Raw genomic sequence first — 17,109 nt, 5'->3', positions numbered from 1 at the left:
GTACTGTAAGTACTTTAGCTAGGTCTTTATGCTGTCAAAGACTTTTCCACCCCAGATGTGATGTAAGACTTACTACCAGGTCAATTTTCCCAAACTTATTACATCTTAAACATCGATGATATTGACAGTCGACTAACTTCTGTGTCACTCTTTGTTCAAAAACTTTCGTCATACGTTCATTTGGAGTCTATCTGAAACTTGCTTTAGTCAAGTCTTTGGACTATAGTGATTTAACTCTGGGATCATCTTCAAGCCTCTTTCAAAGGTTGGATCATATTATCTACCAACCATTAATACCTCGGCTTGAACGACAAAACGTCTTGAGACCATTCTACGAACTTACTTCTACTCTTTACTAGGACTGCATCACAGGGATGTAGGTTAAACCTTCGAGAACATACTCTTACTCTTTTCATGAACGATCGGACTACATCTAAGTTCAACCATACTAGATCACAAACTCCTTTTCTTTTCGTGTAACAGAATCATGTCGTCATCCGGAAGTAGTCAGCCGAACAACAAAACCCCTGCCTTTCCTATGGACGCCGCTACGTTCCAAGTCGCAGTTACAGCTGCCGTGACAACTGTCTTTGCAAACTGCAGTGCTATCAACGCAAACAAGACTGGTAAAGGAGTTGACAATTCCGATCGTCGTAATGATCCGAGAAATCAACAAATAGTAACAGTCGCCAGCACCCAAAACAACAACTTAGAGTTCAAGAAACGAAAATGTCAAGCCAAAGTGGAACGCAAGCGATTTCAGAGGATTGCCATGCAATAGCAACCAGTGGCAACCCCTACCATCACAACATCGGTCAAACGATATGAGGGAACACACCCGAAGTGTGACCGGTGCAACTATAACCATACAGAAAATTTTCGAGCAAGGCAATGCAACAATTGCAACAAGATGGGGCACATTGCTCGTTTCTGTAGAACTAGCTCCACCACTGGAGCTAGCCTAGTTTGCTATAGTTGTGGTGAGGCAGGGCACTATTACAGAAATTTTCCAAAAGAGAAGATCAACGAAAGCAACCGTGTCCCCATAACTCCTACTCAACACTTCACTTCCACCACCAATGTTGGTGCTATCGACGTATATCACCAATGCGGTGAAATTGGGAACCTCAAGAAGGATTTTCCAATAGTAAGGAACTCGGGCGCAGATGGGAAGATTCTCAGGATCACAGTTGCAGGAGAAACTACTTTGGACCTTCGTTAGAGTATCTAAGGCGTTCGTTGTAACAGACTTATAAACCATCCAAAACTAGTGCAATTAGAGTCGTATCTTTTGTGAGATCCCATCAGTAAAGGGATGCTCATGCTGCATATACTTGTCTTTTGTAGTACACCTTGTTCGTAGCAATAGTCTTGTAGTAAGTCTAAAATACTGTAACTCTGTTAAAGATTGCACTGCTGTGTTTTGTCTGTAACGCCTTATGTTCAAATCTAATGTTTTAAATTCCCATATGATTCTGGCCTTATCATGCAACTAGATTCAATTTGATTCGCACAATAACAACTCCTTACATACATCTCTTTCTCCAAAATCGCCTTTCCAGCGAAGCCGTCATATCAGAACCCCGAAGTACTCATGCATGGAGTACCTTATGTTTCTTTTCCTTTCCGAAGAAATCCCCGAAGTACCACTAGTACAGTATGTCAAGTTCAATCCAAAGACCCATACGATTGATCTATCACTGAAGAATGTATACAAAGGGGTGGTATATAATTAAGGTTATACAGGTTTAGAATTGATGATTTCACTTTAACTCTTTTCCCCGTTGGGATGTGAGGTTAAATTGGAAGCATTTATTCGACTACCTTTTCAATCTTAATTATATACGACTCGTATACACGAGACTGTGATCGATGAACCATGTGTGAATTCTAATATGAACTTCAGGACGGAGACTGCCCAATACTACGAGTAATCGCATCATCAGGTGAACAAACTTAAAACCCCAGTACGACTCCTGAAACCAGATCGCCATACCGTCTAAACACCCACAGAGATACAAGAACAATCCAGACAACTTATCGAACTACTCGGCAAAAGAATAGAAAGACCCAGCTCCTCGCCCTGGAGAGCTCCGATCTTATTCCTCATAAAGGTGGACGAATAGTATCATAAGTACATCGACTATCGAAGACCTCGTCAAGATTTCCATTGGAAATCATTATCTCTGCCTCGCATGGATGAGTTGGTTGAGCAAACGCAAGAAACGAATTACTTTTCAGAAATGGACCCGAGATCCAAATATCACCAGTTTCGAGTATTAGAGAAGGATGTCCCGAAGACGACCTTCCGAATTCGATACGGACACTACAAGTCCGTAATGATCCCCCTCGGGTAGGACCAATATGCCCGTAGTACTCATGATTTTAATGGATAGAGTACACCATTCTTACTTGGATCAGTTCGTCATTAACCTTGTAAATGACTTACTTATCTACCCTCGTAGTAAGAAGGAAATCATAAAGAGCACCTACAACAAACCATGGAACCAATACGATCAGAGAAGCGTTGCGCAAAGTTCTATAAATACGAGTTTTGGAATTGAAGAGTCAAAATTTCCTAAGACACACTATTAGTGATGTGGAAATTCTTGAGGACCCTTGCAATTTATCAGAACCATTGAGAATTTGTCAGCACCGAAGATGCCGTTGGGAATCCGTCAAATTTTAGGTCTTGCAAACCTATTATAGTAGTCCATTTAGAACTCCTCGCAAATTACGGAACTTCTTACGACTTTGACCTAGGAGGGAGTGGCCCTTGATTGGGAAGAGAAGCAAGAGAGAGAAACCCTTAGAACTCTAGGTGAGAGACCAAATTCATTTGGAAGTCTCACTCTGGGAAGGCTTAATACGCTTTGTAAAGCGTGGAAAGCTAAATTTAAGATAGTTAGGACCTTTGAGATTCTTACCATAATCGGCCCTGTATCTCACAAACTCAATCTACCCCATGAGCTTAGTAACATACATTCTACTTTTCACGTCTCAGACTTGCAAAAAGTATCGATCCGATGAGACTCTTGAAATCCCACTCGAAGAGATCGAGTTCCACAAGAGCCTCACCCGCGTAGAAGAACCGTAGGGAGCATGGATCGAGAGATCATGCGAAGGATTCATAGTCGTTTTCCCTTTGTGGAGGTTCGCTGGAATGCCAACCAAGGACCCGAATTCACTTAGGAGCGTGAGAATCAATCGATTAAGAAGTATCCACACTTCTTAGCTCGATTTTCATGCCTACTTCCTTACCTAAATTCTAATTTCGAGACGAAATTCCTTCTAACAGGGGGATGATGTGACAACCCAAAATTTCTATTCTGTATAACCCTTCATTCAATAGAAGTCAGAAAAGTTGCTGCTAAGTGTCAAACTTTTTGGAACAAGTTTTAGTAATTTAGGATTTACACTTGGAGTGATATCGGGAGAGAGGATGCCCTAATATTTATTGTGCAACACTGTTATTCCTAAACTCCAAGAAATTACAGTTTACTGCCTGAATAAAATATTTGCAGCCAAAAACCCTAATTTTGGGAGTATATATATGACAATTTGTAATTATTTACACTTTTTCCAAATTTCAAGATCCAAGTCCAATTCTCTCTCAAGTATCATCCAATTTTTTTTTTGAGATCTTCGATCTAGTAAGTGTTTCTAGCCTTCTTAAGTTGTTATATGACTTAATCTAGTGTTTTAACACATTTCTAACCGTGAAATCATTCCAAAAGGTTGATTCTTCAAATTACACCAAGAACACCAAGAACACACACTAGTGTTTATGGACTTTTAGCTCATTTCAAGCTTCCATATAGTAAGTACTTCTATCCTAGAGTCTTTTAAAGCTTGTTACATTCCATTGCATCAAGAAATGGTCCCAAGAACACCAAGATCATGGTGTTTATAGTCCAAGAAGTTCTTGGACCGTAAACCCCAAATAAAGGTGCCAAAGTGTGCTTTATCCTTTCCTAAGCCTTAGGTATTAACATAGAACCTTGCCTTGATATGTTTAGCACATAAAAACAACCAAAAGGTCTCATATATATGTGTTTACGGTTTGGGGATTTCCCAAAACCGTAAACACCCCAAATGTGTTATAAATGACCCATATTCCTTCCTTATGCCTAGAATAAAGCCTAGACCTTTACCATGAAGTGTTTGGGACTTGAAAACATCAAAATACCTTAGTCCGTAGGATTTTACAGCAGCAAACACATGGAGAAATGGTCCATGGGCCGTAAACTCCATTTAGGAGTGTATTGATGCCACAAAACATTTCCTAAGGCTTAAACATGAAGTATGTATACTTGGAATGACTTAGAAGACTTCAAATCAATAAATGGTCATAAGGTTATGAGCTTACGGTTGTGAACTCAAGTGTTTACGACTGTAAACTCAATGGGTTGGTCTTTAGGGAGTAAACTCATATTAGGGGTTCCCTTGAACCCTAAAACCCAATAGCCTTGTCCTACAACACTTAGATGCAATCCTTAGCACTTATAACACTTATATAAAGTGTTTAACATGTTTTAGGATGTCTTAACCTTGTTATTTAATTGTTTAAAGGCTAATTGGTTACATATATGTGATATTATATGTTAACTAGGATCATAGAGTGTGTACAAGTCTTCACTTGACACCTAGCATCCTATACAGTCTGTTCAATCCCAACCACTTGCTACAGGTGAGTTCATACCCCTTAATCTATGGGGGGGGGGGGGGGTACAAGTTGGATCATGCTAGTATTATATCAATCACATGTGATTAATAACTAGCATGTAAATAGATTTACTACACTTTTAGCTGTTTTACCAAACATATTACTTCAAATGGCTTTCCTAAACATTTTTACTAGTTTAAAAACTCTTCATCAAACTGTCTTACATACTGAACGTTTCTTTTCAAAACTTTGTTACAATTGTGTTTCCAAAACAAAGGTTTCCTTATACTTTAAATTGTTCTTATCAAATAAACTGCTCTCAAACTGTTTTACAAACTGACATCAAGTCACCTTTTCTTAGTTCTTAAACTCTTCAAAGGTTTTACAAAGCTTCTTTTATACTTTTATATTGTCAATTGCATGCCTAGATATGTATAGTTATATAAGTAATGTTTAAAGGACTTAGGAAGGCTAGCTCACTTTATCTCCTTTTCCTCGTTGAAATGTGGCTTTAGGGCATCGGTCATCCGTCCGAAGGTCGTTTAAATATTAGTTATATATCATGTGTACATATATAGTCATAAAGGTTCTTCCAGTCAATTCAATACCCTTGGGTAGCAAGGGTATACTTCCATGTTCATACGTACAAGTCATATTACTAGTAAGCTACAATAGGCGTAGGTTAGGGTTTTACTAATACTAATACTAGAACAATGAATCATACAAAGAGTCAGTTCATGCATGAGTCAATACTTGCTAAATAGAGAGAACACACAATACAACTAGTACACACAGAACACTACAATACTTGCTAGATAGAGAGAACACACAATACAACTAGCACACACAGAACATTACAATACTTGATAGATAAAGAGAGCACACAATATTAGCTAGTACACACAATACATTACAATACTATATAGAGAGAACATACAGGCTAGATAGAGGGAGAACATATAATACAGCTAGCATACATTACATATATATTTACATTCAGTTATGCGAGCCATTAAACGGGACATGACACTACCTTCCATGACCGTTTTTGTATCCAGAATCTCCTTAATTGGGGAGCGTATGAGTTTGCGTATAGATCTATACTGGATTGACTATCCTACACCTTGATGCTCGCTACAGTGGGACTTGCAAGTCTACGGGTGCTAAATGTCATTTCTTATGGCGTCTTATATCGTCGTTTTACTATTGCGTCGGTAGCGGGATACAGGTCGATCACATGGTACTTTAAATTTCATTTGGTTTAAGGTAGTTAGTACAGTAGTAGTCACTTATTATAATACTACGGTACTATATTATTTCCCCATTACATTCACTTCGTGAACATTCACACGATACACGGTAATGTAAACACTATATTTTTGGTTAGTTGATAATTAGATTTGGGAAAATACACACTCTTACAAGAGACACAGTCAGATACTAGATGCCTTGGTAGAAGGCTACTTTTAGTAGGAAGTATAGGGTTTTCTAGGTTATTCAAAACTTTTACATACTCATACTTACAAATACAGTCTTACAAATACATTCTTACAAATACATTTTTACAAATATAGACACTAAAATACTTATGATCTCACCAGCTTTAAAGGTGATACTCTCTTTCAAAATAACTTGTATCCTCAGGTTAACAGTAGACAGGTACCGATGCAAGGTTTAGAGAAGATGGAGCTCGTTCAAGACTCATCTTTCATTTTTGATTCATACTTTAGTGTCTATTAAACATGTGAGAACACTTGTATTAAAATTATATTATTAATGCAATGGATGATGTTGTTGCTTGTTTACTACTATTCATTGTTGTGATACTGTACATGACGTCCTCCGCCCCAAAACGTTTCCGCCGTTCTCGGTTTTGGGGTGTGACAACGAGTTCCCCTTCCTTATTGCTATCGTGCCAACCTTCACCCAACTTGTCGAGTTGTATGATCAACTCGTCGAGTTTACCTTCATCATATGAACACGTCTAGACTGTGACTCGCCGAGTTGTATGAACAACTCGTCGAGTTTGGTATTACGGGTAAGGAGATTGCCTTGGACTCGCCGAGTCAGGGCGTAGACTCGTCGAGTCCCTCTACACTCAGCTCCATGACTTAGCTCACTGAGTCCTTACTCCACTCTTTAAACAAATTTGCTACTACTGAACCGAGAATCAAGGACTCGCATCCTGACTCCCCGATTCAGAAGAACGACTCACCGAGTCCTTTGCATGCAACTTCTATTCAGTCGCTTTTAATGGGTTTGGTGCATCCAATACATAGATCTGGGTTTCTTGGACTATCTGAACACATAAAGTTGCTAACTTTACATGTATCTAAGAGGCAATGAAGCAAAAACATTCAAACTTGGCTATTATGGGAGGTTACTTGACTAGAACAAGGCCATGGCTGACAAAAGGTGGCCTTCTTGAGCTTTTGGAGTTCAAGAGAGGCTAGATCCGAGATATGGATCGATTACAAAGCTTCATCACTAGGTATTTAGGGTTTTTGAGCTCAAAACCATCAATTTAGGGACAACCTAGATCTATTAATACAATAAGCAAGATAAGAGCTTTATTACCAGAAAGGATCGTCAAAGAGGAGTGTAATATGGATCTACTTCTTCTTCCTTGAGTTCTTCAACCTTCTCTTTCTTCTTGCTCAACAAGGGCAAAGATCACTCACACACACTTCAAGGAGGCTAGGGTTTCGGAAATATGTCTCTGAGAGGTGAAGGAGGCTGGTTTGGGGCTATAATGACATTTAAATAGGGTACACACTGTGAAAATTAGGGTTTCATCCAGACTGGCGGACTCGCTGAGTCGCCACACCAGCTTCACGTGCTGACCCGTTGCTACTCGACGAGTTAGGACTACTGACTCGTCGAATAGCTTCTAAAATAAGAAGAAAAATAATGTTTTAAATGCGTACCAAGAACGGGACGTTACACCTTCCTTACACATCACTTAGACTGGGCCATTCTCACCCCAACATATCTTCATACAAACATTTAATGCTACCATTGCAATAACGAAAAGAAAAGACGGGTTCGGATCTCCTTGCCTAATACCTGTTTTTTAAATTGAATTCTTTTGTAGGTGAGGCATTCACAAGCACCAAACCTCTCTCGACAGATAAACACCCAGTAACCCATTTGCACTATTTATCACCGGAAATTCATTTGTTTAATAGTTGCGATAAGAAAACTTAAACTAGTTATTTTTTAATATTAGATATTTTTTCCGCAAATATATCAATATTTCGGAAATGAAAAACGAAAACTTAGCTTTTATTTGTAGAACAAAGCTTCTTTTAATTAGATTTTACAATCCCAACAATTAGTGTTGGTAACTAGCTAGTAGTGCCATATCTTCTTAATATTAGAAGATGGCATTAAACAACTCAGCCTACTTGATCTGTTCTAGGCTCACTTCTCTAGGCTGGTGATAACAAGTTCCACAACATGAATTCATTTGAAATCGATCGCAATAAAACAAACAAAAAATATGGATTATAACCTTATTATCACAAAGACCCATTGGACCATAGATCTTGAAAACTTATTCTGGAGGACGACATACGGAACTAGATTGAGATGCTGTTCGGAACACCTCTTCCGGTCACCCCGGGACCGGAAAATGGCTTGAGGAGTTGGTACGGAACCAACCCTGCACCACTTCGGTTGTGCAATTTGGGATCGACGTTCCTCGAGTCTATGATTCCTTCCAGCTTTTCCAAACTTCCTCGGAACTCCTCAAACGCCGCCTTAATAGCCGGCTCCGCCGCCCATGCCGGCTCTATATATGCACCGATATACTCCTCGTCCGGTGAGTGACTTGATAAAACATCAAGAACAGACATGACTGTGGTAGCTTGGATTTGGGAAGGGAAACATTTCAACAAAGCATCTTCAGGTCTCTTTATGAACGACTGCCACTCTTCTTCTGTTGGGTCTTCGTTAGGCATCTTGGTTCTGGCAATCGTTGGCCTGTTCGGGAAGTAACCGGCGAAATCATATTGTCCAAAGTTGACAGCTGAATGGTGTCCGGAGCCCACCCACATGATCGTTGAAACGATTCCGATCAAATCTTCTTGGGTTTTGAGTTGTGGCCACCATGGTTCGTCTTTCTTATCTCCATGTCCAACTGTTCGAATTTCATCCCACCATTGTGTAAGCTCTACATCAGATTCTACTAGACTCGCTTTTGGGTAATAATGGTTGACGTATGACGTAGCCCATTGTTTGATCGCATCCCAAAGGAGTAAACCGTCATTTGCATATGGGTAGTCCTCGATCGTTAGTTTTACACCATGTGGTGAATTTGGATCTTCAACAGCCATGCCTCTATAAGATACAACATAACCAGAGATATTATGTCATGCAAAAACATTGATTATTTTATGTTAACAGAAGAAAAGAAAACTGCATGCATGCATAAAGGGTATATACCTGCTAATTAAGTCGGCTGGAAGCGACTCGTGATCAAAACGCCATAGTTGATCATATGCATCCGAGCAAATTTGCATGGAATATTTCCCGGGAGAGAATGTCGACTCTATGATACCACCGGCGTTAATGAGAGCAAGACGAGCTAAAGCATTGATCTGCATGGTGTATCGGAAATGAGGTAGAAGTAGTCGCCGGATTGGATGCATTTGGCTAAGATGACGATTGGTAGCAATTATGTAAGGCTCCATCACACAATGAGTTCTTAGCCTACAATAACAAACAAAAACATCCAAAACCAAATCATTAATTCAATACTTCGATTGAAAAACACAAAAACATGTAAAGTAAGGGGACCCACCAATGGCTGACAAGTTGGTGATAAGCAGAATCATGAGAGAGGACTTGAGCCTTAGCCATCTTCCATAGCCAAGCTCCGGTGGCATCCCAGGCGGGAGTGTACACATGCTTCCACTGTGGCTTGTCGTCGGATGGTGGTCGGGTCAACTCAATGGCTAGTGGCCTCAAAGTTCCGGTGGGAGTAAGAAACATTAAAGTTCTTGAACCATAAAGAGTTGTCCCATTAAGCTCTCTTGTTTTGTTGACGTATGGAAGTAGTAGATCATTGTAATCCAACATGAACAGTTTCTTTTCAGCCAAAGCCTACAAAAAACACGATTGTAATGAATTATTTTCACTAAAAAGCCATTAAGTTTCCATCTTCTGTTTTGAATTAATTACCTGCTCAAGAGTCATGAAACCTTTGATTTCTTGCTCGACAATCTCCTTCGTGATTGCTGATTCCTGTGGCCCATAAACTTGAGGATCCAGTTTACTCATCAATGGCCACTCCGTCACCAACTGTATGCTATATGGATTGAGACCCGCAAGCATTTGTCGACAAAATTCCTCATCACGAAACCACGAGAACGTGTCACCTACGATAAGAACAACAATCAATATATACAAAACCCAAAAACTAAAATAACAAACGAGTTAAAACGATCAAAGCTTACGATCGATAGTTTCAGGGGTCTCGAATTGGATCACGGCGTCTGCGGTATCAACAGCGCTTTTGACAAGTCTAGGCAAAACAGTTTTAAGTCCATTGTCAGGAGGAGGAACATTAACACCTTGATCGTAGAGCATATCTATGGTTCTGAATAAAGGAAACCCTTTGTCTTTGTCTGTTATAATGGCGTCTAGAGTAGGTACCACCGCATGGAGTACAGAATACAATGCTCTCGCTCCAAAGTTCACCTCCTTTATCTCTGAGAAATCTTCATCGCTAGGGACATAAAACGGGAGCAAAGTTCTCGTCTCCGATAATGGATCTGTGAACACATATTGCTTTTCGTATTTATTCATATTCCAAACCCTATTCTTATATGTAATTTACAGGAATTCAAGCAGTTCTGAAAGAGTTAATGTGATGTACCTTTTGTAGACATTGGCCGACCAGTACGACACCGCCTAGGATAAGGATGATCGTTGGCGCCGAGCACCGGCCGAGCTAAACTTAAGCTTAGATCAGGTGCTCCAAGGTCGTCGTAAACATCATAATCGTAAATTCTATCAGAAGATTTACGCTCTCCTTGCCCATTCCCACGAAGAGATTCCATATCTTTCTCTCTCAATGACTTTAGGCCTTCTGGCGTTTCCGATGGAAGATAAGACTAGAATTACAAACAGATTAATCAGAACAATGGCTACTAAAACAATTAAAGGAGGTAAATTAGTGTGAGATTAACCTTGTCGGTGAAGAAGATTCTCTTGTCGGGGTTATCATACTTGGAAGCAACCCAAGATTCACAGGTGAAGGTGATATTGTTGTTAAGAACAATCTTCTTGAAGAACATCTTCTTGCTGTATTCATTTTCCACAAGAATAGCTCCGATTTCACCAAAATCCTCAGGGACATCAAAATCGCATTTGTATGTGTAGATGTTAATGTCAAAATCTAATGCGTCGTATCTTGCATACGCCTTCACTGTCTTCTGCTTGCCTTTTGCTGTATTACAAATCAACTCCGGTTTTTATTCCATATTGTAATATGTAAATAAAAATTATCTTTAACCTTTCATTATCTCCCAATAAATTTCGGTTTATTTTATATCAAATGTAATAAAATGTCCGAATAAAATGTAGGAGGATTTTTAATTTCTTATTTTTTAAATAGTATATAACACGTGAGAATAACGGTTATAAAGTTATTTAAGTTTTCATATTAAAAAATTAAAAGTATTAATTAATTATTTTAAATAAATTATTATTTAAGATTTATTTTTTATTTATATAAAATTATAATTATTGATTTAAATAAATAAATGAAGTCATCTTATAATTTGCATCAAGTTTTATTTTATTTTTTTAATCTATTATTATTAAGTTAATATATCTAGAATTAAAAATTTTAAAATTTGAAATTTAAAATGAAAATATAATTATTAATTTAATGTAATTAAAATAGAAAATTTAAAATTTAAAATTTTAAAATAATAATTAATAAATTGACAAATAACATTATATATGATATATAATATTAATTAAAAGTTATTATGATATAAAAAGTAGGGGTGTGCGCGGTGCGGTTTGGTGCGGTTTCGAGTCAAAACCGCAAACCGCACCACATATGTGGTTTGAATATTTTAGAAACCATAAACCGCACCACAAATGTTCAAAATCGCATGATGCGGTGCGGTTTGATGCGAGTAGTTTATGCGGTTTAGTTGCGGTTTGTGCGGTTTGATGAGTTGTTTAACATTAAATCTATCAATAAACCAAAAACCTGACCGGGTTAAAAAAAATGATTGATTTCATTTTATAAAAACAAATATAATTTTCGAGTTAAATCGTTTTTAATAAATTGTGACTCATGTTACTATAGTTTTGTAAGTATCATTGTTATTGCTTTATATTGTCGTTATAATTGATATATTCTTGTAAACCATGAGATCTTTATCTAATAGTGATTTAATGTTACGTTATAAATATTTGGTTATTGTAAGAAATATATTTATATACATCATTTCTAAATCGTGATTTGAAGTTATAACAAAAAAAAGAAAAAAAAAAGTATATATATATATATATATATATATATATATATATATATATATATATATATATATATATATATATAACATGCGGTGCGGTGCGGTTTGAACCGCAGTTTTATAAATACAAACCGCAAACCACACCGCATGGTGCGGTTTGATAAAATGATGAACTGCAAATCGCACCGCAAAATTCTAAACCGCATTATGCGGTGCGGTTTGGTGTGGTGCGGACGGTTTGTGCGGTTTCTTGCACAGCCCTAATAAAAAGTTCAACTTATTTATTTATTAAAATAGAAATAAATAAAAGGATTATCAAAAGTTATCATAGATTAGAATATATAAAGTTTAGAGGTTTTTTTTAGGATGTTGCTAATAAGATACTCTATAATCATTTTTATAAAAAGTTACATATAATCATTATTTTTTTTGAAAAACAATACAATTTAAACTAATAAAAATATTTGAAATGATAAAATAGAATATCGTTTTAACCGACCCATTTTTTTTATCTGTTTGTAAGTGGGGAACATAAAATCTCAAATGTGGCGAAAAACAGAAGATAGTTAAGAAGATTACGTGTATAAATTATTCCTATCACAAATTTCAATATCACAAATTTCAATGTAGGGAAAACTGACATTATTAAAAGAACGAAAATGATTTCGTAAATGTATACCTTATCTTCAAGCATCTTTTTTATAGGATAATATTTAGTGATAAATTTTTGTAGAATTTTTCTCCTTTGAAAATTTCTTTAATTGTCATTGGTAGAAAGATAACTATAAGAACATTTACGAATATAAAAGTATAACAGAATAAATCGGGATCAAATTAATTTTTTCGTATATTTGACTGCTACAAATTAGTATTTGGTGTAAGTTATTATCTTTATTTCTATAAATTAAATGTTAAATGAATATACTATATCTTAAAATATATATTAATGTAAGCTTAACTATGGAATAAGCATTGTTAAGTATCTCATATCCTTTCAACAAGGACTAGTAAATGTTTATATAAATTGAAGTATCTTTATTTTGGTAAGAAATTTTTTCACAAGAAAATCTTGGGCTACATATAGATCTTACATGGTATCGAAATCGGTTTTTTCGTACATGTCCATTCTAATCGAGCCTCAGACTCAGGGAATTGTTAGTACTGTATATAATATTGGTGCAATACGGTCTACTAAATGCTTATATATTTTGGAGAAATAATTTCAATCTTTACATATATCTTAAAAACACATCACAAAACCCTCGGGTTTGATTAATCATTTATAATATTTTGTACGGTAAAAATATAATTTATATATGTATCAATACAATGCAATTAACGACTCGTCCACTAAGTAAAAAAATTTATACCAAAAGGTCTTTGGCCTAGTGTTAACGAGTGATATCCAAGAGTTTGACTTCTTCAATTGATGGATATCTTTGGAAAGAATTTTAGATTGATTAGTTTAAGTAAAACTGTTATTAAATTAACATTAAGTGGAAGTTTTATAAAAACAAAAGTAGAAAGGTTTTACACTTATCTTTAAAAATCCCAAAAATCGACATCACGTAAATCAGTAATACTTAAGAAAACTTGATAATATAATATTTAATTAATTATTGAGAAAAAAAAGGGTTTTTGCTCTAAAGGTAAGGAATGATTCTCTCCAATTAGAGGTCATGAGTTCAAATCTCATTAGAAGATATAAGTGGTGTTTAAGATTAGATAGGAATAAGATAGTTTGTCGTTTCAAAAAAATATATATATTGAAAAATTAAATATTCTCCTATATTTTATTCTTGCTTATCTTCTTACTAAATCAAATGTTAACATGTGTCATATTTAATGACGTATTTAATGAAATTGATAATATTTTAGTCCACTTGTCACCATTTAGTATAGATACAAGGATAATATGAATAAAATATAGGAGGATTTTTAATTGGATAAATTGCAAAAATGGTCTCTATGGTTGTCAAAATTGTGCGATTTTGGTCCAAAAATGTTTAGTGGTGCATCAGTGGTCCAATTTTTAATACATTTTGCGGATTTGGTTCCTATGTCATTAACTTTAACAGATTAATTGTTAACTTTTTTAAAATTACTATTTTACCCTCAGGGATCATATCAGCAATTGAGTCTTTTTACTAAACCATAAGAACCATTTCTCATTTTTGCATATCTTCTTTTTAACTTTATTGAAGTTTTATATATTAGTTTTTTTAATTGATTTTTAAAATTCTTTTTATTAGATTAATATATATTAATAAATATTATTTTTAATATATATAGTGTTTAATATATTAAAAGTATTATCTTATTTGAGTATTGATTTCTTTTAATTAATTCTTTTTTAATATTTTTATTAGATTAATTATTTTTTATTGGATCATTATATATTAATAAATATTGTTTTTAATATTAAATATTTATATTTATTAACGAATATAACTTTATGGGATTATTAACTTCTTTCAATTATTTTTTTAATTTCTATTGTATTAATTTTTTTTGGACCGAGTTTCGAGACATATTTTGAACAAAATCATAATTTTCAGACTAGGTGATAGTGTTGGTGTTGTCCAAAATATATTATCTCTCATATATTTAAAATAAATTAGAGGAGGTGAGTTTTTAGGCCTTGTTCTTGAAATTTTGTTGGATTAATTTCATTTAGTTAATTTCTTTATTATAACTTTTTTATTATATTAATTCTTTTTTTGATTTGTTATATGTAAATAAATATTATTTTAAATATTTAATAGTAATATATTAATGAATATTATTTTATTGGACTATTGATATTTATAATTTTTTTTAATATTTATTTGGATTATTGTACATTAATAAACGATAAATTAAGTAATTTAACAAAATTCTAATGAGTATTTGAAGAAAATAACCATTTTTTTTTTTATCAAAAGTAACCACTTCGTCCGGAATGGGCATTCCGGATGATAACATATTTTGGATAACACCACTATTATTACTCGGTCCAAAAGTTGTGGTTTATCCACAATGTGTTTCAAACTCGATCTAACAAAAAATAATTAATACAATAGAAATTAAAAAAATTAATTAAAAGAAGTTAATAATCCTATAAAGTAATATTCATTAATATATATATATATATATATATATATATATATATATATATATATATATATATATATATATATAATACTTATTAATATATAATAATCCAATAAAAAGATTTAATCCGATAAAAAGGAAATAAAAATAATAATTAAAAGAAATCGTGGTTCCAATAAAATAATATTGTTAATATATTAAATATTATATATTAAAATTAATATTTATTAATATATAATAATTCAATAAAAAGAATTAATCCAATAGAATAAAATTTTAAAAATCAATTAAAAAAACTAATATATAATACTTCAATAAAATTAAAAAGAAGATATGTAGAAATGGACCATATGATTTGGTAAAAAAAACTCAATTGCAGAAATGATCATTGAGGGTATAATAATCATTTTAAAAAATTTAACAATCATACTGTAAATTTAACGACATATAGACGAAATCCGCATAAGGTGTCCAAAATTATAGAAACCATTTTTGCAATTTTGTCTTTTTAATTTCTCTTAATTATACTAAATTTGGTTCAAGTAAATAAAGTGTTTGAATATGCGGTAGAAAGTGTAATAATTGACGTTGCAATTATGGTAAATCCCATTTTTGTCATATTTTCAAGTTTTTAATTAGAACAAAAATAACTATATATATCTTACACGAAAATTTGTTATAATAAGACCTATGCCTTAAATATATACAATTACCAATTATACATATCTTACTTTGATTTTGAAATCACGCAATATAACTAGAAAGTAAGAAAGCTGGTGTACGTACAATCAAGGTCATTGGAAACAAGCTCGAGCAAGAAGGACCTCCCTAGAAGATCAGAAACACCATCAGCAACTCCGCCAATACCTACTCCGGCGATGGCAGAGCTAATGGTTGGTTGGATGGTGATGACACCCTTGACGGTGGTCTTGGTAAAAAACGGAATTGTTATGGCTTTTATTTTGCCAGCTGAGGTGGATCCAGTGCGAGTGGCATTGGATTTCGTGGTGTTGGCTGGCTGGCGGAGAATGGCGGGGGAGTAGGCGGAGGAGGAGGAATGGGTGGTGGCATTACCAGCGATAAAGGGGTTATGCAGTGGGAGTAGGTTGCTGAGAGAGTGAGTTTGGTTGATCTGAGAATTCAACATGGTTTCTTATGTTTCCTTCTCACGTTACTCACTCTTGGTTGTGTATTTTTGGGTTGGAATGGCACCTATTTATACTAAAATCCTTGCGCTACTTTCATGAGATTGTCTAGTATAATCGAAATATGTTGATAAAATATTGAATTTAGTTTTTGTTTGATAGTAATTATTGTGACTCGCCATGTCCATACTATATATAAAAAAAAGATGAGATTATTTTTTTTGAATAAAATAAAATAGTTAGGTGTTATTTATAATAAAAAAACTGATGATCTCCTAATGAAAAACATGTTGACAAAATATTGCATTTTTTGTGACCAGCCATGTCCATACCATATAAGAAAAAGATGTTTTTTGTTCATAAATAGTAGAGTTTGGGAAAACTCTTTCAAAAATAGGTTTGTTAATTTCAATTTTAATTACAAAAATAGGATGGTTTTGTACGATACTACGATCCTAGATATGAAAAACAATATACATTGTATACGAATCGTATTTGTGGTAGGATCGTAGGTAAGATCTAAGTAGGATCGTAGAATCGGAATCCGATCTAATCATATATTCCCTTGATTTTTTTTTTCTTTTTGAAAATAATAAAAAATAAAATTTACCGGCCACTTTATGCCTTTTTCCCTTTTCCAGTTTATAATTTATCCTTTGTACTATGAGTTGTGATTAATATTTTGAAATTTTTATTAGTTTTGATG

General features: G+C 34.5%; 1 protein-coding gene across 1 annotated transcript; it reads right to left on the bottom strand.

The window, feature by feature from the left end:
- Positions 1 to 7,930: 7,930 nt before the first annotated feature.
- Positions 7,931 to 16,434, bottom strand: LOC145000121 (lipoxygenase 2, chloroplastic-like). Its single transcript, XM_078959280.1, has 8 exons — positions 16,045 to 16,434; positions 10,861 to 11,120; positions 10,548 to 10,785; positions 10,126 to 10,443; positions 9,851 to 10,047; positions 9,471 to 9,772; positions 9,113 to 9,379; positions 7,931 to 9,007 (listed from the first exon to the last, which is right to left on the bottom strand). Exons 1-8 carry the CDS (start codon positions 16,403 to 16,405, stop codon positions 8,248 to 8,250), a joined length of 2,703 nt encoding a protein of 900 aa, XP_078815406.1. The 5' UTR covers positions 16,406 to 16,434; the 3' UTR covers positions 7,931 to 8,247.
- Positions 16,435 to 17,109: the final 675 nt, after the last annotated feature.

The sequence above is a fragment of the Lactuca saligna genome, chromosome 6 (genome assembly GCF_052625555.1).
Source record: "Lactuca saligna cultivar CGN05327 chromosome 6, ASM5262555v1, whole genome shotgun sequence".
Lineage (NCBI taxonomy): Eukaryota > Viridiplantae > Streptophyta > Magnoliopsida > Asterales > Asteraceae > Lactuca > Lactuca saligna.
The sequence above is the reverse complement of the archived record's forward strand: the minus strand, read 5'-3'. Positions and strand labels throughout refer to the sequence as shown.